The sequence below is a fragment of the Haliotis cracherodii genome, unplaced genomic scaffold (assembly GCF_022045235.1).
Source record: "Haliotis cracherodii isolate W230 unplaced genomic scaffold, xgHalCrac1.p SCAF_8, whole genome shotgun sequence".
NCBI classification, from domain to species: Eukaryota; Metazoa; Mollusca; class Gastropoda; order Lepetellida; family Haliotidae; genus Haliotis; species Haliotis cracherodii.
The window spans coordinates 8354553-8381738 of NW_027266341.1; the positions used below are offsets into that span (position 1 = coordinate 8354553).

The following is a 27186-nucleotide window of genomic DNA, read 5'->3' on the forward strand; positions in this document are numbered from 1 at the left end:
CACAGGTGTGTATTTACCGCATATTTTCACAATCCTCACTTCCATTACCTGTAGCTTTTCTCCCTATACCGATTGTCATATCTCTCCCGCTTTGGGATTTATTGCGTAGCTATCTTTTATTCTATCATTCACGGCAACTTATACAATTCCAGCAGATTATGTCCTATGGCGATACAAATGGCAAAAACGCCAACCGACATACATTAAACTACGGTTATAACGAACTCAAAGGGACTACTAATTTTAGTTCGTTATAACCGTAGTTCGTTATAAGAACATATACAGCATGACTACAGCAAGTAGTTGGGACCAAATAGTAAGTTCGTTATATCCGTCAGTTCGTTATAAGCGTGTTCGTTATAACCGTAGTTTACTGTAACCTTAAAGTGTCACATTCGTACCTAATGTCAAAGAGAACCTTCCAGTTGAAATACAATCACGATCAAATAACCTTGCGAAGTTTCGTGACCGCCGATAAGGGCGATAAGTGGCAAAATGTTTTTTTAAAAAATTAAAACAATATCTCGGACAACTTAGCACGGTTTCTATTTTCAAGCCAGTGCCATATTTGCAATTACGCATAACCAGTGACAACCCTTAGATAAGCAAGTTAACAATTTGACCGATCAAAGTTTCCAAAGGTTTTTAATAGAAGTATAACAATACATCAGTAATATTTTGAGGAATTTGCTTTAAGACTTAAAGCACAGGCAATTCCAAAGAACCAATACCAGAACACCTACAAACAGATTGTGTGGTCACATTGAATTAAAATGTGTTATAAATGGGAAGAACATCTTCCATGTTGCTTAAACTGCAGTCCAAAATTCTAGCTCCAGCACCACTGTACATATTGTTTGTTTGTTGCTTAACGACGCACTCAGCAATATTCCAGCAGGCGGTCTGTAAATAATCCAATCTGGACCAAACAATTCAGTGATTGACACCATGAGCATCAATCTACGCAATTTGGATACGATGACATGCATCGACAGTCAGCGAGCCTAACTACCCAATCCCGTTTGTCGCCTCTTACAACAAGCATAGTCGCCATTTACGGCATTCATGGGTTGCTGAAGACTTATTCTAACCCGGATCTTCACGGGTCCACTGCCTGTAAGTAATTGAATCAAATCCAGACAAACCAGTGATTGATATTATGAGGTCAGATGAAATGGCTTAAAGATGATTGCACCTAAGTAAAATTGCAGGTGGGTGCCTGTGTGTGTGTCTGCCACCTCAGTGTGTGTGTCTGCCACCTCAGAGTGTGTGTCTGCCACCTCAGAGTGTGTGTCTGCCACCTCAGTGTGTGTGTCTGCCACCTCAGTGTGTGTCTGCCACCTCAGAGTGTGTGTCTGCCACCTCAGTGTGTGTCTGCCACCTCAGTGTGTGTGTCTGCCACCTCAGTGTGTGTGTCTGCCACCTCAGTGTGTGTGTCTGCCACCTCAGTGTGTGTGTCGGTGCCACCTCAGTGTGTGTGTCGGTGCCACCTCAGTGTGTGTGTCTGCCACCTCAGTGTGTGTCTGCCACCTCAGTGTGTGTCTGCCACCTCAGTGTGTCTGCCACCTCAGTGTGTGTCTGCCACCTCAGTGTGTGTGCCAGTCTTTCTAATTCCACACAATAATATAAGAAACCAGGGATATCTTTAAAAGTGTTGTTTATTTGTTTGATGACAAAAAGACAAATGAATTCAGTTCCTTTGATGTTCATACAATGCCATGTTTATTTTAAAAATCATCAGAAACAATATCCAACATTTTGTAACAGAAATAGATCTGAGTTAAAACATGTGTCATGCGTACTCTCTGTGTAATTGTTGAAATGCATTAAAAGGAATTTCCTAAACATGATAAAGTAGCAACTCCACAAAAAAGTGAACAATGTCATACACAAATGAGAATCTCGTCTGTAATACAATGCATTCATACAACACACCTTCAAGTACATACGGATCTCCTTTAATCGGGAGTAACAAAATTAATTTTTGGGGGGCGTTTTGGCAAAAAGTTAAACTATATAATTGTGACAATTAAATCTCTCTACAATCACTCAACATTAGAGCTGTATGTGTAACCCAAGTGTATGGAGCATTGTGCTGTATGTGTAACCCAAGTGTATGGAGCATTGTGCTGTATGTGTAACCCAAGTGTATGGAGCATTGTGCTGTATGTGTAACCCAAGTGTATGGATCATTGTGCTGTATGTGTAACCCAAGTGTATGGAGCATTGTGCTGTATGTGTAACCCAAGTGTATGGAGCATTGTGCTGTATGTGTAACCCAAGTGTATGGAGCATTGTGCTGTATGTGTAACTCAAGTGTATGGAGCATTGTGCTGTATGTGTAACCCAAGTGTATGGAGCATTGTGCTGTATGTGTAACACAGAACAGGTATTCCTGTCTACTTACACATTCACATCCCTTCAGTTTGACTATACAGCAACAACCTACATATCTAGTTCCCACCAACAATGGAACACCATACAAATGACCCTGATTGCATATATCCAATAATAAATGAAAACTTAAGACTCCCATAACTGACCAAACACACATTTTCCCCATATCCCCAGTTCCGAGGATCAGACAACTGTCGGCCAATCAGCTTGGCTTCTGACAAGTGTCGTCATTAACATAGAACTAGGGGCCATCCATCAATAACTGTCTAAAATTTAAAACATAAACAACTGACTTAAAAAGAAATAAATAATAATAAAAAAATAATTCTCTGATAGTAGGTATTATAACATTTCTGTTCTAAATACAGTGGGTTATCTCCCCTTAACAAGGTACTGTATATCCACTTATAAGACAAATATTCTTTAGGTATTGTAAGAAGAGACATGACACTCAAAAGAACTGACCAATCAAATTACTCACAGTGAGAGACATTCCGTGCTCAGCTGGAATATTCGAGACATCACTTTCTTTGGCAAATTGATTGAGGGCATTTACCTCAACAGAATGGACATATAATGCACTGGATAACTGAAGCGAACAATGTTGCTACTTTGCTAAGATTTAAAAGTCATGTTTTGAGTTTGACAAGATGACACTGGGGACGAGTGTTGATGGTCAGCTGCAGAAGTCAGATTACCCTCATCCACCTCCCTGTCAACATAAACATAAACATAAACATAAACAAAAACACAAGCATAACCACTCTGCACTATTCCAGCTGGACGATGGCGGTCTGTAAAGTAATCAAGTCTGGACCACATAATTGTGCAACTGATACACAACTGGGATACGATGACATGCATCAGCAAGTCAGTGAGCTGACCACCCAATCCCATTAGTTGCCTCTTACAACTTCAATTTGACTGGCTACAGTACTAGGTCCAACGTACCAATCAGAATGCGAGTTACAAACCAGCCTCCAAGTTGGGTTGGCGATATGAACACCATGACAGCCAGACCCTTTCATTACGATAGAGTTTGCGAGATATCCAACATTGAAAAAATGACCGACTAAAGAACTAAAGAAAGCCCTAAAAAATCTTTGAGATGGTACGAATATCCTCATGTCCATTAAAACTGACGGAGGCTTTGATTTCCGGTATCAATGGGAGTTACCTCCCTTATCCATGTTCATGTTCCTTATTTTGAAGTTTGATTGGTAGGTAAAAAGTCAATGAAAATCAAGGGCAGGTAATTTAAGATTGCAAAAACCTTGCGCATGGATCCAGGGGTTAGCGCAGGTTTACCGAAATGCAAGTTATAAAGGATGGCATGTAAAGTAGGTGGAACAGAATTATATCCTTGTCTGTTGGTATCAAATGCATCAATATTTGTCAATAACATTGTGACAAAACATCAATATGTTTTTCATTCATTTTAAAATCTTACCTTGTTTTCAAATTTCTTCACATTGGCACCAAAATTAAGCTGCCTTGCACGCTATGAAGAAAAACATGACAATATTGTGAGAAACAGATACCGAAAGAACAATTATTTTTGATAATATTGTATAGTACATATGTATGTGTCTAAATTCTTTGATTGATTAATCAAAGTCAATTTTCTGGAGATAAAACGGATGAATAAATGAACATTCTTTTCCATAACTGCTAACACCAGTTTAACACTCTAACAATGGATCAGGTATGACCAACATGGACTGCACAACTTTACTTACCGATTCTTTAACTTCCCTTGTCTTGGTATCTTTTCTGTCTTCGTTAATCTGTAAGAGGATTCAGATTTATAGTCATTGTGCATATCCATAAATATATATGAACAGGACAATTGTGGTATCGCATGTATTATGAACTAAAGTCACCCACAGAAATCCCTTCTGAATTTGCCAGCTTTTATCATTGCTTCTCTAGTATTTTATTCTTGATTACCAGGACCCATTGGCTAAAATAGCGTCACGTTGGACGGGACAGCCATCTCCACCTCTCCTATTAGCAACATCCTCTTGGATGTGAGTGTAATTTTATTGGCAAATATCTTTAGTGTTGTCATACAATTTGGTATAAAAATGAAGCTTTCATTATAACAGAATGGAGACAGAATGGAGACCAAACTACAACTAATGAAGGATAGCCGGCTATTGGGTCATTGACCATACATGACCTCGTTCAAAAATGTCATAGCGCAACTCAGAAATCCATGTCCGTCAAAACCTATCTAATTTATATTACCTGTTTCTTTATAGCTTCTCTTTCTTTTTTCATCCTCTGATATTCTTCCATTCTTCTTTTCTTCTCTTTTTCTAGTTTTTCATCTCGTTCTTTAAGCTGTAATAATACAAAGATGGGATATCATTTATGAGCTTAACTAATTTCTGTCTATCTTTTAAAAGAAAAGACCATCAACATCTATAAAACATGATTATGACAGGTAAAAAAACATGTGTAACCGCAAACATATGGCAGTACAGGCATTGTGAAATGATTATACAACAATTTCCTTTGAATTTTTTGTGTGTTCATTTAAGTGAACCATGAAAGAGGGACAGTATGAACGTTGGACTATGAATCCATGTAAAAAGGGACTGTATGAATGTTGGACTATGAACCATGAAAGAGGGACTGTATGAATGTTGGACTATGAACCATGAAAAAGGGACTGTATGAATGTTGGAGTATAAACCATGAAAGAGGGACTGTATGAACGTTGGACTATGAACATGATGAACCATAAAAGCGAAACTGTATGAACGTTGGACTATGAACCATGAAAGTGAGTGAGTGAGTTTGGTTTTACGCCGCTTTTAGCAATATTCCATCAATATCACGGCGGGGGACACCAGAAATGGGCTTCACACATTGTACCCATGTCGGGAATCGGTCCCGGGTCCTCGGCGTGAGTTGAATTACCAACCTTTAAACTAGATTTACGAAATTTAATATGTACAGATTCAATAGATGACAATATGTGGCGCCCCATATTTCAGAACCATAACATAGAATAGGTGTTGTCATACAATGAAATATCTCAAACAGATCTGGACAACTGATGTTTCCTTTGGCAATTGTTAACTGAAACTATTGCCTTATTTGCTTGGGATACTTGACAAGTCTGAACTTTGCTCCAGATTAACTGAGTGGGGAATACAAGTGCCATGTATTTATAAAAAGATACTGTTTCTATAGGTGTACCATCATAAAACCGCTTTTCATAGGACCTTAACATGCTTAAGGAACCACCATTTCTAAACACAACAATCTTAGTTTCATTACAGTTTACTTTCATGCCAGTACGTTTACAAAATAATTCCAGTACTGCTATCTTTCTCTGCAATTGTGAACAGGCGTCGGACATTGCTGAGACATGATCAGCAAACACGAGGGAGAACAAATCATTGACAGAAGAGATAACAGCAATACCTTGACCACCCCCTCTTTCCATAAGAGTGCAGTGAGTGAGTGAATATGGTTTTACGCAGCTTTAAGCAGTATTCCAGCAATATCACAGCGGCGGACACCAGCAATGGGCTTCACACATTGTACCCATGTCGGGAATCAAACCCGAGCCTTCGCCGTGGCAAGCGAACGCTTTGACCGCTAGGCTATCCCACCGTTCCATAATCAATAGCTGAAGCCACTGCTATTAAAGTTCTTACTACAGCAATATTCCAGCAACATCACGGCGGGGGACACCAGAAATGAGCTTCACACATCATACCCATGTCAGGAATCAAACCCAGGTGTTCGGCATGATGAGTGAATGCTTTAACCACTAGGCTGCCCGACCGCCGCCATATACCTAGCTGGGATATTGCTGAGTGTGGCTTTAAACAACAAACAAATTTAAAAAGGAAAGAAGTTAAAGTAAACTGTCTTCCTTGTTCAGTTTTACCTCACGTTTCTTTGTTTTGTTCACAACAATAGCAACAACAAAGATATCATATAATAAAATATGAAGTCAAAAACATATTTGTCAACAAACGCAAAAACACTCGGTGAAAAGGGAGAAAAAGCGACATGTTGTTTCTTACTGATATGGAAAGTAATTCAGTGAATGAGGATCAAGTTGGTGTAAAGTTCTCCGAGCCAGGAGACATTTGGATGTATTAGGACTAAGAGACTGCTGGTAAGACATTGTCTCCTACCTCTGCCTGTGTCCATGCTGCGGTCTCACTGGGAGGGGCAGGGGTCGCTGCTGGCGCTGTGTTCTGTGGGGGTGGTGGCAGTGTGCTGAAACAATGCAGCATATATATCACTGTATTCATGTTAGTGTTTCAACAATACAGCACAGACAACAACTGGAAAGGAAGCACTGGGAACATCATGAACATGCTAGTCCATGGTTTGTAAAATCTAATGTAGCTATTGCAATGTACTGGTCATGTCAGTCCTGATCTATAGTATACAATTCCTGGATCTTGTATCAAATGCCAAAGTTTGTTTGTTTGTTGTTTAACGACACACTCAGCTATATGACGGCGGTCTGTAAATAATCAAGTCTGGACCAGACAATCCAGTGACTGACATCATGAGCATCGATCTACGCAACTTTGATATGATGACATGCATCAAACCAAGTCAGCAAGCCTGACCACCCGATCCCGTTAGTTGCCTTTTATGACATGTATAATTGCCTCTTACGACAAGCATGCGTTGCTGAAGACCAAATCTAACCTGGATCTTCATGGGTATGAACATGTTAAAGTCAATAAAATGATTTGTTTTGAATATGTTTTGGCTACATGGACAAGCTTGTCATGTGGATGCCGGTCTACTTAAAACTAATCCATACAGTTGTAGGCAAGAAAGACAGACCTCAAATTGTCCTCATTGTCTTTAACACATGTTTAAATCTGCGGTATATCTCTAAATTTGAAACATTGTTCAAGAGATATTCATGCATTCAGAACACACCAGTGAAAAGAAATAAATTCTAAATTCATATCGCAAACAGGTACTGTATCCTGTCTATGCCAACACATGATCAAGAAATACGGAAAGTTTGGCGTCAGATGACTCACTGTAGGTGTTCCTCGAGGATACTTGTTGTGATGGAGAGATCATGATCCTCCAGGTACATCAGCAAGTCATCAACCTGTAACAATATACTCCAACATCCCATCAACCCATAACCATGAGAACTATACTATTGGACGTGCACAGTTACCCCAAAATCTTTAGTCAGTAAAAAGACACAAATCTCTTGGCAAAGATACCAAACTATGTCTATCATCTCCTAGCATGCCTAGTGAGACAGTTGCCCTTAACATGTTTAACAGTATTTCAGATATCTCAAAGGATTTAGGGGCGGTCGGGTAGCCTAGTGGTTAAAGCGTTCGCTCGTCACGCCGAAGACCCGGGTTCGATTCCCGACATGGGTACAATGTGTGAAGCCCATTTCTGGTGTCCCTTGCCGTGATATTGCTGGAATATTGCTAAAAGCTGCGTAAAACCATATTCACTCACTCACTCAAAGGATTTCAGCTTTTTCCAGGGGTTTTCCTACTTGGTTATCATTTGGTCACCATGGTTACAGGTACCCCAGCAAAGATGTTTTAAACATACTGAAAAGAGTCTCTTTTCCTTACCGCCCTATATGTTAACTATGTTCAATGATGCTTCAAAGTAAGTTAAAACAGTAGGAAAGTCGTCCAGCCAAACCATGTTTTTTGTTTGTTGTTTAACGCCGCACTCAGCAATATTCCAGCTATATGAAGGTGGTCTGAAAATAACCGACTCTGGACCAGACAATCTAGTGACTGACATCATGAGCATTGATCCACACAATTGGGATACGATGACATGCATCAACCAATTCAGTGAGCCTGACCACCTGATCCCGATAGTCACCTCTTATGACAAGTATAGTTGACATTTACGGCAAGCATGGGTTGCTGAAGACCTATTCTACCCGGATCTTCACAGGTCGACAAACCAAATAATTGGAAATTTAATTCATGTGACTGCCGGGGCGGTCGGGTAGCCTAGTGGTTAAAGTGTTTGCTCGTCACGGGTTCGATTCCCGACATGGGTACAATGTGTGAAGCCCATTTCAGGTGTCCCTCGCCGTGATATTGCTGGAATATTGCTAAAAGCGGCGTAAAACCATACTCACTCACTCACTCATGTGACTGCCAGTCCCTATGGACCGGCAAATAAATTACTTTATAAATTTTTGTTGTTGAACATAACACTGGCAATATTAAAAAAAGTATATTTGTTTAACGAAGTCAGCTTGTCTGGGTTTCCTGTTGTCCATTTTGAGTACAAGGAAACAACATTTCGCTTTGTTTTGATTTCAACTTTATATCTGTAGTGGCATAGTTTTGAAATATTAAAAAAAAGAAGGTAAATTGTGACTGAACTTTGTGTCATTGATGACTAGATCAAAGTTACTTCAGAGATAAAGTCATTGCAACCGAACATGATATTGAAAGAATTAAGGCAGGAAATTTTCATATGTTTATATATTTATTGAAAGTATGGGATTGACAAAAATTAGGGGGAACTGGTAATTTTTAGTTTCAAAAGCGAGCGGGAACAATGATGCAGTGTTTGATTGCGTATTTAACTATTATATACAAAATAGCAATTATTCCCAAAACTTGTACCCAAAATTGGTGGGTGCGCATTATACTTTATAAGTGTGCACTGTACATGCTGTACACAAGAAGACACGGTAACCACATTTCTCAAGCATCATCCAGGAAGTTCTCACCTCTGTCCAACCCATGGCCAGCAGGAACTCCTTGGCGCCGTCAAACCGAAGTAGCTTGTCATGTATCGCCTTGTTCTCCTTACGGATCTTGCGGTACTTCTCATCACCGGGGTTGTTGCTCAGGTTCCTGGATAAGAAATAATCCAACACAAATCTGTAATTGACCCACAAGAGACAGTTTTTTGTTTGTGTTTTAACGTCACACTCAGCTATATTCCATTCATATGACAGTGGTCTGTAAATAATCAGGTCTGGACCAGACAATCCTGTGATTGACATCATCATGATTATGAGCATCGATCCACGTAATTGGGATACGATGACATGCATCAACCAAGTCAGTGAGCCCGACCACCCGATCCCGTTAGTCGCCTCTTATGACAAGCACAGTCGCTTTTACGGCAAGCACGGGTTGCTGAAGACCTATTCTCAAGAAACAGAGTTACTCTTCATGGTATGTAACAATCTACGGCTGGGACGGGTAACTCTAGTACCCGATATGGGTGGGTACTGAGTAGGTCCCAGCCACCCCAATCTAGGGCTGGGACGGGTGACTCTAGTACCCGATACGGGTGGGTACTGAGTAGGTCCCAGGCACCCTAATCTAGGGCAGGGATGGGTAACTCTAGTACCCGATACGGGTGGGTACTGAGTAGGTCCCAGGCACCCCAATCTAGGGCTGGGACGGGTAACTCTAGTAGCCAATACGGGTGGGTACTGAGTAGGTCCCAGGCACCCCAATCTAGGGCTGGGACGGGTAACTCTAGTAGCCAATACGGGTGGGTACTGAGTAGGTCCCAGCCACCCACAGGGATACCCGGACCCGTGGTTAGTTACATGATATATTGTTTAATCCAATCACGGTCAAAGTTCGCGAAAGGTCGTTCTGACATGACCCGCAGTGGGATGTCCTCAGATCATTTTTTAGCAGAAGCAAGAACTAAGATCAGATTTTAATGAGATTGTGTTTAATCACAAAAATTATAGAGAATTCTATGGTTACACTACAAGTCACTAATGTTCACATTTCTTTCTGACTATGCACCCATTCCTTCTGACTTTTCATATGGTTGAATAAAGATGTAACTTAAGTTAACTTTAGTGTATGCACGACCAGATTGCTTAATACATATATCTAAATATGTTTTGCAAGGACTACAGTGGGTACCCGGGTAGGGTCGGGTAATAGGGGGGTGGGTACCCGGGAAGTAAATTTGGACTTGTCCGAGCCTTATAACAATCACCTGCTCAACTTGAGAAGCGTCTCCACGGCGACCCTCACTTCCTGTTTGGAACCTTCATCACCTAGCATTTGCAGACATGTCCGAAGAACTTCTGGGTCATTAAACTCACTGGAGGGATGCGCCATGCTCAAATTGTAGGTATGTTGTGAAGATTATCGGCACAAGAACTTACATATTTCTGTGAACAAGAACAGGTACAAAATGTTTGATTAAAGACACAAGGCACGTCAAAATATGTTTTCTTCATCTCTAAGTACCTGTACATGTTTGTTTGTTGCTGAACATGCTGAACGCCGCAATATTCCAGCTATATGACAGCGGTCTGTAAATAATCAAGTTGGGACCAAACAATCCAGTGATTGACATCATGAGCATCAACCTATGCAATTGGGATATAATGACATGCATCAACCAAGAAAGCGAGCTTGAACGCCCAATCCTGTTAGTCACCTCTTACGACAAGCATATTCGCCTCTTATGACATGGATCAACCTGCTGAAGACCAATTCTAACTTAATTTTTCATGGGTATGAACATATTAAAGTCAATAAAAGGCTGTGAGATGGGGTGTTCAATTCCTTTTTAATCATCTTCCCCAGGCAAAAAAAGTCCAGTTTCCACACATGCCGAACTAGGTTGGAATTCCTGGGCTCGATCGTTGTTGAAACCAGTGGTTATTATGATTTCTGTCCCATCTGAGCCTCTCCTATCATGCCTATGGACCTATCGGATTCCATCACTTGCATTTGTTTCAATTAAAATGGTGGAGAAAAGTCAAGACAATCTGATAGATAATCTAGATCTATATTGTGATAAAACGGGTCTTACAATGCGAAGTGCATCAAATCATGCGAGCACCTTGATTAAAAACATGAAAAGGATTGGAAAATATCTGTTGACAGTGAGTTGGCGGTGCACATGCTTTGTAAATCCTGCAATCAACCGAAATCTGCACGACAGTTTACAAACCCGATTTCGATTAAATTCCAGCCTGGTTCATCAAGGAAACTGGATTTTTATAGTCAGTTAACTCTCTTGCCTCGGGAAGATGCTATTTAATAGGTGAAAAAATAGCTATTTGACTAAAGCAGACATCAGTGAAGTAATACATGCAACTTAATTCCAAATACAATAGCCATGGGAGCGTAAACAGCTACTGAAGATAGAGTTTCTTACAGGTAGGGCTTCAAGATGCTAAGTATTAACAGTTATAAAATTCCCAGAATTATGCGTTGAGTTCATTTCCTAATAATCTTGCATCATGTGTAGTGTAACATCATCATGATAATATACAATATTTAGTTATAACTTATGCTATGGCTTTAAAGAGGTACCTTGTATATTACTAATAACATGAACAATAAAGGAGAGAGGACGTAAGACTCAGTTTTTCTCTCCCAAGGGCACTGAGTTGAGAATCAAATAAATCCATGAGTCAGATTTTTCGCATCGGACCTCCGCATCTAAAAGAGTGAAAATACAACAGCACTACAAATAACAAAACACCTGGCAGGTGCGTGTGACTTACATTACTAGCTGTTTACACCATGTTGAGCGAGTGATCGAAAATACGGAAGTGCATGGTCACGATAGTACTAGACTTGGCTCCGTCTACGATGGAAATGGTGCGCGTATAATATTTTTTGCGCATTAACAAGACTCTGGTTGAAAAGTTAACCGGAAGTAGTGGTGGATGAATTGTTGTTATGGAAACACATCACTCGCGTTGTATTTTTCAAAGAAGAAACGTCTATTATGATAGTAATATGAATGGTGATATAAAATTACATTGTTTGATAGCGCGCGGACATTAAAAATAGTTATTGTATGCATAAAATACCAACGAAGTGCTTAAAAACCGTAAGGACTACATTTCAACTTCGCCAAGTTCCGGTTTTCAGTGAACAGGCAGTAAACAAATGGCTGATGGAGTACACAACTGACGATGGCTGAACTGAAATATGACCTAGCCCTTGTCGATACCCAAAAAGATAAAAAGATACAACATCAGACATGGTAAAACATTTTCTTTGTGAGCATATGACATGTTTGGGTAAATCGTTATTTTTGTTTGTTGGCTTGACTTGGATCCGACGTATTCACGAGTGCTTCAGCATCTCTGGTCTCAGCCTCATGATGCTTGAATGTAAATTATTTTCGTGTTTTATTTATTAAACTATACAAGATTCCTTTCAACCTTGTCGTTTTAGAGCTTGCGTGTATGGTATATATAGATAGATAATTTAATTATGTAGTTATTGCTTTGATATCTAATTTCCTGGCTTAATCAAATTAAACAATACAAATGCATGCAGGGTCATTTATCTGCATATTTGCAGCTAGGGCTTTATATCCCAGTTTTTTCATATAGACACACTGTCACATGCCCCTATTTTAGAAAAATGAAACAAATAGTCATTGCCCATTTGTCTAAAATCCCAGTCCGACAGTGGACTAGAGATCGCTTAATGCACTTAAATCTGTATACTTAAGATTAAATAAATAATGACATTAATTGGTAAGATAATTAATCTACTCAAACAATAGGATCCTATATTGTTTTGTGTTCTACACGTTAATATTTTACTTATGAACCATTTGATGATGAAGACATTTCAAATTTGTATGTTCTCATCTCAGCTTCTTAACCTAGTGAGTTTTTTCAATTTACATGTTTTGCCCTTTTACAATTTTGGATTTTATTTGTTCAAAGTTCATTTTGTTTTAAACACATTTTTTTCTATTTTATGTTAAACAAAACACTTAATGATGTAGAATATAAAATTTGTAACATATTTACCATGAGGTGCCATTTGGTATTAAGTATATATTCAAGCTCCTTTTTTGGCAAACTTCAAATAGCCAGACTGCAACTTACAGCAGAACTTTTTCTGAGATTAATTATAACTATATAGATGTATGTAGTTTTGACATTTGATGTTGATTTCTTGTGTTTTTAACATTCTTTTATAAATTAATATTGTGCTGAGTATACCTAGGTTACAATACATTACGTCAAAACAAATAAATCAATTTCATATTGTACATATTTCTAAACTGTTTTGTTTTATATGAAATAGATTGAAAAATGTATTTAGAGCAAAATGAACTTTAAACTAATAATGTCCAAAATTAGAGGCAGAATCAACATACAAAAAATGTGTTTTTATGATGTATTTATGATTTATTTGTAATTATGCCAAAACAAATAAATTAATTTTATGTTGTACATATTGCTCTTTGTTGAATGTACTGTACACTAGAGGTATTGACAACACCGTAAAGACCTGTAAACATTGTTGGTCGCATGGCTTAATAACACTAGTGGGACCCAATCTCAGCACCTGGTGCTTGCTAGCCTGGCATTTGTGACCGCTTGCCCACTCCGCCTCCAAGATATGATTGAAATGTTTCCTCAACATGTCGAGTGTTAAGTTGTCATGTATCCTTTTTTGTATGGGTGGTCCAGTTGTCTAAGTTGCCGCAGTTCACTTTGCAGAGTTGCGTCCTTTGGGCACACAAAAAACAATGATAATGGGTTCAAATCCCACCTCATCCCAGTTATGTTTCCAGGTTAGTCAGCACCACACCTGTGCCTGTTGGTTCACCGAAGTGGTAGACATCTGATACCTGCATCACTTTGAGCTTTCCCCCCACATCAAACTGACACGCCGGGAAATAATTGGACTTCTGTTAAACCCGACTTTCATTCTCATGTATTGTTCTTGTTTGTGGTACTGATTTTATAAGTTTTGTTTTATAAAATAGGTACAAAGAGAGACTAAGAACCAAGTTTATAAAGTCACTGAAGCCAAATGACACATCCAAGAGCCTTGTGGGAAGGAACTGGGTGTTTCTCAAAGACGGCCTTGATGATTTCAGAGATGGTCTTCCTCCTGCAGTTGAAGGAGAGATTTTCATAAAGGTATTACCACGATCACCATAGCAGGGAAACAGCCTGTTGTCCCAGCTCTCATTCAGATCATGCAGATAACGTATAGGCAGTTTATCAAAATAGGAAATCTCATCTTTGCCAAAGGTTATCTAACACCTAGGCTTGTGCATGATATGTTCTAAGGCTTAAAAAAATATAAGAACTGTTTCTCAGGCAATGACTTTTGAAAATGTAGTGCGGGCGGGTGTTTTTTGTTTGTTTTAAAACTTGTTCAAACTTGTATCTAACCATCAACCTTGGAAAGGGCTTCCCTACATAATCAAACATTCACACTCCTACTGCCGCCATGACCATAACATGAAATGCACAGTGAAGCAGTGCACCTGTAAAGAAAAGCAACAGCATACTATATTGGATCGTTTTGTTTTTAAATACTGTATTCGACGTAAAAAGCGTCACGTTCTAATAAGCGCTCACAGCGATATTTGCTAATATATTGGCTAGTGAACAATCCCAATCAGCACCCCTTCCAATTGATCAATGTACACAAGACTTATTTATTCGTGTATAATACGCACTCGTGTGTTATATCACCCTTAATTATGGGCAATTAAATTCTTGAAAATATATATCTGTCGTATGTAAACATTTCAGGCTGTAAGCATAAACACACGAAATTTGCGATCTTTCAACTCAAAATAATATTCTAATAAGCGCCCCCTATTTCTAATTTTGAGAGCGCCCTCGGTGCTTATTACGTTGAATACGGTATTAGGATTTTAATTTTTTTTTGAAAATGGAAATAATAATGAAATGTGCGTCAGTCTTTATGATGATGCAGGCAGTACCTGAAAACCAATACTATTATTTATTTTAGCCTAATAGATATTGTGTATATGTTGTAATCTATGGACACTGATGTGAGGGTGCATTAAACATGTTGAATAAAGAACTCTTAAGATTCGCGAAAGGATTTGGTTAAGGACAACATGTACCAAATATCCGATCACTTACCATCACTTACCAGTTACATAGCAGCATTGGAATTTCCCAAACTTCCTGACAAGTGTTTACCTTTGTCATCACTTCCGGTATCTAGAGTGATCTCCCTTTGACAATAAGTTCTTGTCGCTAACACAGTAACCAAAGGTAAATTCCAAACTGATTCCTAACCCTGAACTCCGTTCTAACCAGGCTGAGAAGGGGCCTGGTCCGAATGTGACGGGCAGCAGCGAGAATGTCTGTCAGGTCAAGCAGCCAGCCATGCGGAACCGCTTCGACAAGTACCAAGTGTGTTACTCTCAGATCACCCCGCAACAGCAGCAGAGGAGAGAACACATTGAGGAGATAGAGTATGGCCTGCTGCAGCATCCACTTGCTCTCTATCCTCATCTGGAGGAGAGTGTACCACCAGAGGTTAGTGACCTCTTTTACAATATATGACGCTCCTGTCCCATAGTTGTAACTGTTTACTCATGAAAATGGTTCTTTACCTATAGTACCTCTTTGTTTTATTGTAGAAATGAAAAATATCCATATGTCGTTTTTCAAAAAAAAGATTTTATTATGACAATAATATTATTAGGTTTTAATATTATTGTTCCTTTTGTGTGATCGCTACACTCATTTACCTTTGACATAAGCAATACGCTACCTGTTGTAAAATGGAAGCTAATTCACTTTTCAAATGCTATTTAATGTCCCATCTTTGAATATTTGACTTTTAGTACCATTGGTATATGAGTCTCGGCTTTATCAGCTATGTCAGGGGACTTAGCGGGCCAGCCCAAGGACCATATGGCTTTTAGTCGGAAATAATCAGTGACAACCTGGGCACGATGCTGGGCATTTATCTTCCTGTTAAAGATTTCGGCCGATAATTTGAGCAAATGGAACAATGACAGGACACAAAATGTCTTCAGCATGTCACTTGCCAGTCAAATGTTAATTCACAAAAACCAAATCAGTTCACCTGTCATGTTCACTGCCCCCATAACAATCATGGTCAAGAATGGTTGCCCTGCCATACCGCTTGCCGCTACGTGGCCAACAGTGTTTTCTGCCATCTGTGGCGGAAGCAAAACATTGATCCATCTGTACACATGCTGTAAAGTTAATTGGCGTACAGCCAATCCCTGGTGTTGACCAGCCGAACTCTATCTTTTTAATATGGTAACTTGTTAGGGTCACACTAGGGCTGGGACACGTAACTCGGGTACTCGGGTCGGATGGGTACTGAGTAGGACCCGGGTACCCACAGAACTACCCAGAACCATGGTTAGTCATGTGATTATATTGTTTAATGGCAAAAATCTATGACCAAGAACTCTATGGTTACACTATAAGTGACAAATGTTCACATTTCTTTCTGACTTTGCACACATTCCTCCTGACTTTATATGTTTGCATAAAGATAAAACTTCAGTCATCTTCAGTGTATGCATGACCAGATAATTTTATACCTGTATCTAAATACATTTTGACAGGAGTATGGTCAAACGTTTCCCAATCGGACATTTTGTACCTATCTCTTGATACCTACAGCGGGTACCCGAGTAGGGTCGGGTAATAGGGGGGTGGGTACCCGGGTAGTAAATTTGGACTCGTCCCAGCCCTGGGTCACACCCTTCACAGGACGCCTTGCCTTTGATAACAGGAGCAGATTTGAATCTTTCACTTTGTGGAATTTTTATAAACAGATGATCTTGTCTAGTTGTCATTTTTTCAGTCTTGCCATGCCCAGGGTCCCATTCCCAAAGCAATCTTAGCACTAAGAAAACTGTAACTCCCATAGTTTAACATGGGTTTATGACAATCAGTTCGCTTTGTGGAACAGGGCATAGCTGTCAACCCCTGGATGTCTAAATAAGTGACTGGTTTTGAATGATTTTAAGACCATTTTAATGGCCTTAGAGAGCATGTATTCTGAAAATTATATTTTTATCTACATTTTATATGAATGCGTGAGAATTTCCCAACCTTGCATCTGAGCGTGACATAGGTGATAAATGCGTGAGACTCACGCGAGATGCGTGAGAGTTGACAGGTATGACAGGGTCCTGGTCTCATCCCACCCCCATCCTTTACACGTTTTGATTTGCCAAACACTCGGGCAACTTGGGATATTAATGTCCTCACTCAGTCCGCCATTTTGTCTGATCTTTGAGATACTGTCTCTGAGGGATTTTTAAGCGTGTGCTTAGCTCAGTTGCATTAGTGATTGTGAGTTCCCCTATAGGTGCACATGTAAGAGTGAATATTATCCTACCTTATTTTTTATCCCGGGGATGAAATTCTCTAGTGTCAGAATGATTCTCCCAAGTGAATTTGAACCCATACCAGTGTGGCACTAAGGTAGGATACTATACTCTAGAGTAAAACTGCCACAGGATAATATTTAGGTAGGATATAATCCTTGCTTACACACACACTTTGGTTTCTGTGTGAACATGCATCACATGGTGTTCATGCATGATGTGAAATTTCATTGTGATTAGATGTTGCAATCAGATGCACAGCCATTTACAGTATTGTAAATGTACACCTCAAAGATTCAACATTCAAATAATTAGTTCCTATATGTATTGTTGGCAGTTTATTATCCCAGGGATCCGTAAATATAATAATAATTATACTATATCATGTGTATACCCCGGTATGTCATTTTGTAAATAATTGTGATGTTCATGATTTCAAATCCAGTCATCATGATCATATAGTCAGTTCACTGCTACACTTGGGTGGGATTAGCACTACTACTTTGGAACGGTAATTACATACCAATCTGAATGTTCTGAAAAATATGAAGGTTGAAATGTTTCCTACCTTCTTTACATCAACAGCTGTTTGAAGACATTGTTGACATCCTCGACCCTGAAATGAACATGGGGTCGGAGGAAGGGTCACTGGTCACGGAGGGGTCAGTGTCTACCCAAGGTACACCAGAGGAAGAGCATCCCAAGTCTGCAGAGCCAGCTACACCTGAAAGAGTGGACACAGAGTGAGTCATGGAATGTGTTGTACTGTAGTCTGCAGGGAATTGTCATGAAAGGACCACAGAGCTGCTTCCCTTAGCTGCCAGACGGCCTCCATATTTGAAGGGAAAACTCAAAGCTCGACACAATTAGCTTGACGGATGCAGTGAATTCTCACAAGCCTTCACTACTTTTCTACAAATGTCCCCTAGATCGTGATTGGGATGTGATCCCAATTGAGAGGAAGTTTCAAAGTAGACACAATTTATGGATAACATCTTCTTTATTTTACGGTTAAGGCGACATTTCGGTATAGATCCGAACACGGTTGTCAAGCAAGACTGAATAATGAACATGGAACAGAATATATATGGTTGGTGGAGGACTAAAACTAAACAGTAACAACAATTGCATACATGAGAAAGTTTAACATGAGTAGATTAAGTAATGACAACAGAATGATAATACTGTACCAACATGATGGACAGAGAACACATGATAGGGAAGTCAATAAGACAGGAAGCCAATTAAACAGGATAAGTATACATAGGTGGGTTGTTGATTGCTTAATGATTTCATAGTAGGCGGATGGGATGAATTAGCTTTGATCTCTGTTCATAGAAGGCCTGTGGCGTCAAATGTGGACTGCTTCTGTGGGTTTTCTTTTAGTGAAGTCATGGAGGTCATGGAATGGAAGTTTGTTATGAAAAATATATGCGCCATGGTCACTTTAGACAGAAAGTTTCTGAACGCAAGTGGATAGAGCGTCTGTCCGGAGACTGGAAGGTCAGTGGTTTGATCCAAGGCCTCTTCATGCACATTTAACATCGTCTTCAGCTGCCATGTTTGCTGGACACAGTCTGCGAGTTTAGCCATTAGTCATGGTTAAGTTGTTTTGGTCCAGCTAGCTCAGCTAATAATAGTCTGTATACTAACATATAATTGTCTGAAAATGGTGCTAAAGGCCAATTTGATGCTAGTAGATTCAGTCATGGGTTTAAGTCTCAGATTTGCACAAGTTGTGTTCCTTAGTCTGTCAGCACCTGCGCTCATAGGTTCAACACTCACTGACTCCTAATGTTAGTAGATTCAGTTTTGACACAGACCATGGCCATGGGTATAAATCTCAGATTTGCACAAGATGTGTTCCTTAGTCTGTCAGCACCTGCCCTCATGGGTTCAGGGATGAGAATTGTCCACAGAATTCTGTAGATTTCGTGAAGTTAAGGGTCACTTTTGTGAACCGTGCCTTTACAATATACGCATAAATCATATGGTGCTTGATCCCTGGCTAACTTACAGTGGTCTGTGATTTCACCAGTGAGGTAACAATTTCTAATTTACAAACTGACTCATTTTTTACTTTCCTTCCACATTAAGCAGAGATTGTGACAGAACTGAGATTCTGTTCAAAGCCCTGTGAACACATCTCAATGAGTGTTATTAGTACTCTGTTTCATGTGTTCGCATGATATGATATATGGGTGGAATATTGCTAGAACTAACGTTCAACACTCACTGACTCTAATCAGGAGCTGGTGAATATGTTTCTTCATTATTCTTCTGTATCTTATTGCTGTTGGTTGGAAATCAGGTTGGTATTCAGTGTTCCCGCTGGCTCCTGAAACTGCCAGTCCTGGGGGACTGGCAACTCTAAAAATTACCAGTCCCCCCTAATTTTTGTCAGTCCCAACTTTCAACAAATAAAAAAACAGATGAAAATTACCTGGTTATAATTCTTTCAGTCACAATTTTCTCTTCTTTTTTTGTAAGATTTCAAGATGAAGTCACTACACATATTTTAAACTTTGAAGCAAAGTGAAATGTTGTTTCCTTGCTCTAAAACTTGACAAGGGGAACCATGATGGTAACAGACAGGTGACTTCATTTGAAAAATATACTTATATGAATTATACAGATTTATGAGGTACTTTATTTGTCGGTCCACAAGGACTGGCAGTCACATGAATTACCTGTCCAAGCCTAATTTTACCGGTAAAAAACTGGTAGTTACTGGTAAACAGGAACACTGGTATTACAAAGTTTCAGCACTGTTTAACTACAACAACTGTTCTATGTGTTTTCCTGGCATTATCTCTCCCGGTATTACCTGACGCTGTATTTGAGATGAGTGTGTTGTTTGTTCAGGCTGGAGGAGGGGGCTGTGAGGAACCCCTACCGTTGGCTGCCTCGTAAGGAAGAGAAGAAAGACAAGAGGAAAACCAACGAGAAGAGGTCCAGCTCACCCTCTCAAGTAGGTTGTCTGCCTCACTGGCTTGTAGAGTTGGTAGAATACCTAAAGATATAAACACACATGTATGCTAAGAGGCGACTAATGGGATCAGGTGGTCAGGCTCGCTGACTTGGTTGCATGTCATTGTATCCAAATTGCGTGGATCGATGCTCATGATGTCAATCACTGGATTGTCTGGTCCAGACTCGATTATCATATAGCTTGAATATTGCTGAGTGCGGCGTTAAACAACAAACAAACAAACTAATTATGAAATTCTAATTTCCTGTCTGTCTGTCCTGTGTGTTTGTTCACCTCTTGACTTGCTGCACCCTACTCCTGGATCTGCCTTTGACGGTTTGTTTCTAGTTAAAGCTCATCTAGTAACAGTCCATTTAACCTTAGAAAGCATCCTCCTCTAATTAGCGCCCCTGGACCAACTTCTAGCACTTATTATGGTAAATACGGTATAACAACAGTGTCTACTGTTGCCAAAAACACAATTTCAGTTTTTAGGTAAAGTCTGTGCCAGATATTTTCTGTCTCCTTGACTGTGCGTGTTGTTTAGGGTAGCCCTTAGATGCAAATAGCTGGAGAATGGTTTTATTTGATTATCTCCCTTGTGTCACCAGGAAGAGCACATCACCAATGTGACGACAGACTTCTGCAATTGGGTGGCGAGTCTGGGCGGGGAATCCAACAACATCGAGGAGTCCACAATCACTAGCCTGTTCGCCAGCGGCTATGAGACCAAACCAGCTCTGTCTGTTCCCATACACGTCGTGGAGCTGACCAACGTACCACAGGAGCTGAGAATGTCTGCTGCAGCTCCTGCACAGCAACAGACCAACAAGAACTTGCCACAGTCCGAGGAGAATGAGAAGAAATGGGTGGGTTCCCGGAGACTGCTTGTTTCTTCTACATAGGCTGCTTAATCAATGAAATACTTTATATCTTCAACACTTCTGACCAATATTCAAAACATTTCCAATTTGAAAAAAAAGGCCATGGTAATAAAACAAATAATCCCTTACATTGACCTATGTCCTTCAATGTCATTATGGCATGGATGGAGTTCTATATCATGTATATGAGTGTGTGGGATACACAAGTTAATTTAGCTCAACTCTTTGTCTCTGATGCAATACCTTGCTGCTTGGAAATCTGAGGACACCTCCATAGAAGGTTGCACCATACATCAGCTTTGATGACTCAACCATAATAAATTTTGGGTGTAGATGTACATGAAACAACAGAATGTATAAACAACAGAATGTATCCACAACGTTATAATATCACAGCTTTATTTTTTACATTTGGAACTCCCCAATTACATTTGTTTTTGAGATATGAAAATCAGGTGTGCTGGTTTGAATGCTTCACTGACCCGTACTGAAAATTTAGAAGCCTCAACACTGATTGGCTGATTAGAAAGCTCACTTGATGCAAACTCCTTGTAATCAGATCATCAGGAGAAAGGTATCATATTTGAGTTAAAAAACTGAAGATCTGAGATTTTGTGATATATAGAAGAATTTTTTCTCTAAAATAATATAGTGGATCTACAGTTGGGTATGTTCATGTTTTTTTATCTCTTCAAATGCTGCCACCCCTCCCCCCCCCCCCCCCCCCCCCCGACTGAACTGAACAAATTGAAAATCTTGGTCAGTTTTGATGTTTTGTGTTTTGTTGACAGTTGTACTCGGGAATGTATGAGCCCAGCTGGGTGAAATTCAAATACGGGGCGTGGTACCTGAACCCCAAGTCATGGCAGAGGCGGCAGTGGGACGACCCGCTCATTGACCCCAAGGAACTGAAGAACCAGGAGATGTCTGAGGCCAAGAAGAAAAGCCATGATTTGGTATGTCATGCACAAAACTGTCACATCAACAAAAATGTGAGATTATCACACTGCATGTTTGGTCTGAAGCTCCATCCCTGCAAATATCCTGCTGGACTGATCCAGCTATGCGTTGATGGTCAAGTGTTAAACTGTAACATCTGTGTACAATGATATCAGAACATAATCTTTAGGCTAGTTAAGAGCAAACTGTTTTTGAAAAGGCCAATTATTGTCATCTTTGACTGAAGTTAGTAAAAGAATGTGACTGTGATATGGTTACGCATTATGATACTGATTATAATACTGATTATGATACTGATTATAATACTGATTATGATACTGATTATAATACTGATTATGATACTGATTATATATTTCATCTCCCTGCAAACAAATGTCTTACTTACGAAATTACACCACATACATTGAGTCACAATACATTCTTTATTCTACGCCGCTTTTAACATTATTCCAGTTATATCGCGGTGTGTCAGCTTAATGTGGGAGGAAAGCCCAAAGTGATGTAGGTCGCAGACGTTTACCACTTGGGTGAAACCCATGAGCACATGTATGGTGCTGACAAACCTAGAAACATAATCGGGGCGAACCCACAATCATAGGTTTCTGGCGTGCCCAAGGGACACAACTCTGCACAGCGAATCATGGCGCCTTAGACGACTGAGCCACACGTGCCCCCCGTCTGGCATCAGATGTATATGATGATTATGTTGTGTGTCTCCCCAGAACCTGGAGTTATCCCAGATGCATGGCTCCAATGCTTTCATGGAATTCATAGACAAGAAAAGTACAAGGAAACCTGAGGTAAGACAATATCGATATTATGGCGTGGTGTGTCTGTGTGTGTTAGGGTGTGGGGTTGGTACTTGTATGTCTATGTACCGTATTCACCATAGTAAGAGCCTTTGGAATTGACCAATTGAGACCCGTGAATATCCGGGTAGAGAATAGTTCTTCAGCAACCCATGCTTGCTGTAAGAGGTGGCTGACAGGATCGGGTGGTCAGGCTCGATGACTTAGTTGATGTATGTCATCATATCCCAATTGTGTAATTGATGCTCATGATGTCAGTCACTGGATTGTTTGGTCCAGACTGGATTATTTACAGATCACTGTCAGACAGCTTGAATATTCCTGAATGCGGCGACGACACACAAACAAACACAAAACAAAACAAAAATTGACAGAGAGGGTGCATGTTTAAACCATGCACAATGAGTCAAATTTGTTTTCGGAGATCAAACAAGCGGTAGTGAACAACGATAGTTCAAACCATGATAAAACTAACAGCTTTCTGACAATAGTTAACAGGCAAATATATACTCCTTCTGTGCCAGAAAATTGTGACATGTAAATATTCAGTCAGTACCGTGGTAATACAGGTTTCTTAAAGATTTGTCAAGAAGTTGTGCATTATTGGAGCAGTACTTATTGGAGCAGAGAACTTAATACAGAAAATATATTATATTGTATACAGGCAAGTTCCGTTAATCCGACATTGTTGGTTGCATATGATTATGTCGGATTAATGAGTATGTCAGATAAACGAAATTAGGTAGTATCCACAAAACTACTATTACGGACTGTATGACTGATTCAAAATACTTTTTTAAGCATAGTCTAGAATGGAAGTCGCTAATTTGAAACTAGTGCCGCAATACTCAAGAAAGCTGCTTTCTTAGTGGCTAATGTCAACTTCCTGCTAGTAATTTCATTGGTCGGTCCAAGTTCGCGAAAGGTCGTTCTGACGTGACCTGTAATGGGATGTCCTTCGCGGTAGCGAGAACTTGCATCCAATTTTAATGAGATTGAGGTAATCTAGGCATGTTATATTGTTAAGCAAGTTTATCTCTGCAGCTGTTGAAATATGCAGCTACTCGCCGACTCGTCTCGTATCAAAACACGTGGCTGTGTATTCGCGGGCAGATGACCACTGTGTCGGATTAACGAGACTGATTAATGAGTGATTTCAGCAATTCGTTGCAAATTAGGTGTGTCGGAGTAACAGGTCTAAATAGCACTGATTTAATCAGTTCCCATCGTTTGTGTCGGATAAAGCCGATTGTTGGAGACGCGACTTGACTGTATTTACTCTTAAAAAAAGTAGGGGATACTCTGAAATAACTGCAAAAACCAAAATGGTAAGAGATATTAGTTTTTTAGAAATAGTCGTATGATAATAATGAACGAATTGGGAATACATTACAACCTGTAGTGAAGTTTGACAGCAGATGACCACCACAGATCTTGAACGACGATAGGGGTAAGATGGGAAATTTCAAAGTTGACGTTTCAGATCAGTAGTGCTTACTACTGCCACGATTTGTAGAACATTCATTCACTTGGCGAGGCATACTGCGTATGAGTCTCCCAATGGTGATATGAGGGAGTCTGTCCCACTCGACTTGCAGCGCCTGACCAAGTTCAGTCAATGTGGTCCGCGGCCTATGACGGTAACGCACGTCTCCCTGTCATGGCCCAGACATGGTCAATGGGGGAAAGGTCTGGGCTCATTGCTGGCCAGGGCATTCTATGGATGTTATGCTGCTGGACGTGAGCATAGAAAATTTGTGCAAGGTACGCATGGGAGTTGTCGCCAACCCACACGCCTTGCAAATGGGTCATCAAAGGGTGTCAGTATGTTGTTCGGATAGTACTGTCCAGTTTCGCTCAGTCATCATATTTGATGCCACCAGAACCGATCTATCGTCGAATCTCTCATGAGCTGTCAGGTTGAAATTGGCTTGGCGTTCATTTCGACGTCACCAGATACGACCATGCCTATCCGGGGAGTGCAAGGTGAATCTGGACACGTGACAAGCAACGATTACCCCAGTTTCAACGTTGTGCATACCATTTATGTCTGCTGGCTGTAAGATGATTAGTAAGGGTTGACACAACATGTGGCTGTCTAGCATGGAGATAAGCTTCATGTAGACAATTTCTAATCCCTCATCACTTTTGAGTTGAATAAGAAATGAAAAAGGATTCCTACCTACCTCCTCAATTTTGAGAAAAATATCCCTGACATACATTTTTTTATGCAGCCTAAATACAAATTTGTAGTTGAGCATGCTGAGACAGCAGTGTGATTTTGGTGAATAAATGTTTCATCTTTTAATCCATCCATCTGGTTGGTTGATCTGGAAACAAACAAAATAGCAAAGGTTTGCCTTTCATATAACCATCATCTTAATTCTATATTTTGCAGTTTCTGGAGCAAGTTTCGGACATTCAGAGGAAGCAAGCAGAGGAAGAACAGAGGAGGTTGGAGGCGGAGTTACAGGCAAAACAGAAAAGAACATCCAACAGGAGGAAGAGCTCGGCCAAGACATGAAGGAAACCTCAACACTTTGACCAAGTAGCTGTGATACTCTTTGTTAAACTTGCATCTGGAACGCAGGGATGAGGATTCTATTGATGTTTCATATTGAGAAGTTTTACTTGTTTACAGCATTATATAATTTCTGGGACATAGAATTCCATCAATTGCATAGATGTTAGGTGTTTGTGATAGGTAAATAAATCAAGAAATAAAACATTGTTATATTTTTCCTAAATTATTCAATATTGTATGAAATACTTATCATGAATATATATTTCATTGGAGTGCACAAGGCTTTTTGTAATGAAAATAATTAGTCTGAATGACTCCAAATCTCCAGGTTAAGGAAATTATTTGTAGATATCGACAAGGATATTGATTGTAATGTGTTTCACTTGATTATGTCATTTTTTTGTTAAGTATTCTGTTCTGTATTATATGTACATAAAATGTGAAGATGTCTGTAGCTGCAAGGATGTCATATAAATGCAAATGCATGAAAGTTTGTGGTGTCTCTTGCTTTGTTGGAAATCCAAGGCTTAGGAGAAAACTGGACAATTTGGTGAAAACTCTGTGGTGTTAGCGAAGATGTTGAGTGACGCAGCATGGGTTGACTTCAATGCTATCGGTGGGATTACACTAAAAAGACAATTGAGAAACCATTTCCAATTTGAAAACTAACCTAGGCAATGGATTGGTATATTATGAAGCAACAAAACATTTTTTCTCTCAAATTATGTAAATCTGCACATCAAAAGGTGACATACAATTTATTCTATAATGTTATTTATTAAAAAATAGGTACATACATGTATATAAACGAAATAAACACTGAAATACTGATTCCTGGGCAGAACAGATCTCCGTATCCCCAGTCTAGTGAGGATCGGTTGGTCATAATGTCATGGTACCCCAACGGAGTGGGGTTATGCCACCAAACACTTGTTTACAGTCATGAGGTTGGGTGTATTGAACAAATGTAAAAATGTCATGTTCTACAGGTAACACCCGACACATACATTATTAAAAAAAACTGTAAGTGCCAGTAAGGAGTTGTTCAAAGTCATATTTACATTTATAGGATATCGGATCCAGGATATATTGTGGTATAGCAGCGCCGATCACGTTGACAAGTGATGTGTCATATTTAGTATTTTCATCCGAATGTCTAACACACAAGTCTTTGAATGGAGTAACCAAACTTAGGCGGTAGAATCTTGTCCGTAGGCAAGCTGTGTATTTCCATGATAGTTGAAAAAAATGTACACGTAAAAGTCCATGAGCAGTTGAGAAATGTAAACGCCACGAGTTGGAGCTGATGGTATATAAATGTTATCAACATGAAAGGAAACAAAAAGAAAATAATCCTCCTCTTATTGAAAATCTTTTTTGAGGTTCTATGCCCAGATGCAGACATGACACCAGGAAGACTTCTGAGTTGTGTGTTTGCTTTCCTTCCCTTGTGGAGTCGTGAAGATCCGGGGTAGAATAGGTATTCAGCAACCCACGTTTGCCTTAAAA

At 39.7% G+C, this 27186-nt stretch overlaps 2 protein-coding genes across 2 annotated transcripts; one reads left to right on the forward strand and one right to left on the reverse strand.

Annotated features, from left to right (window-relative positions):
• Positions 1-1804: 1804 nt before the first annotated feature.
• Positions 1805-11989, reverse strand: LOC139450726 (UBX domain-containing protein 6-like). The gene is made up of 9 exons (XM_071232528.1): positions 11906-11989; positions 10378-10555; positions 9134-9260; positions 7437-7510; positions 6561-6645; positions 4648-4743; positions 4137-4184; positions 3848-3898; positions 1805-3109 (listed from the first exon to the last, which is right to left on the reverse strand). Exons 2-9 carry the CDS (start codon positions 10500-10502, stop codon positions 3098-3100), a joined length of 618 nt encoding a protein of 205 aa, XP_071088629.1. The 5' UTR covers positions 10503-10555; positions 11906-11989; the 3' UTR covers positions 1805-3097.
• A 224-nt stretch (positions 11990-12213) lies between these two features.
• LOC139450719 (protein FAM47E-like) lies at positions 12214-26105 on the forward strand. The gene is made up of 9 exons (XM_071232522.1): positions 12214-12393; positions 14146-14302; positions 15467-15688; positions 18115-18272; positions 20395-20500; positions 21112-21369; positions 22176-22340; positions 23067-23144; positions 25552-26105. Exons 1-9 carry the CDS (start codon positions 12323-12325, stop codon positions 25675-25677), a joined length of 1341 nt encoding a protein of 446 aa, XP_071088623.1. The 5' UTR covers positions 12214-12322; the 3' UTR covers positions 25678-26105.
• The last annotated feature ends 1081 nt before the right edge of the window (positions 26106-27186 follow it).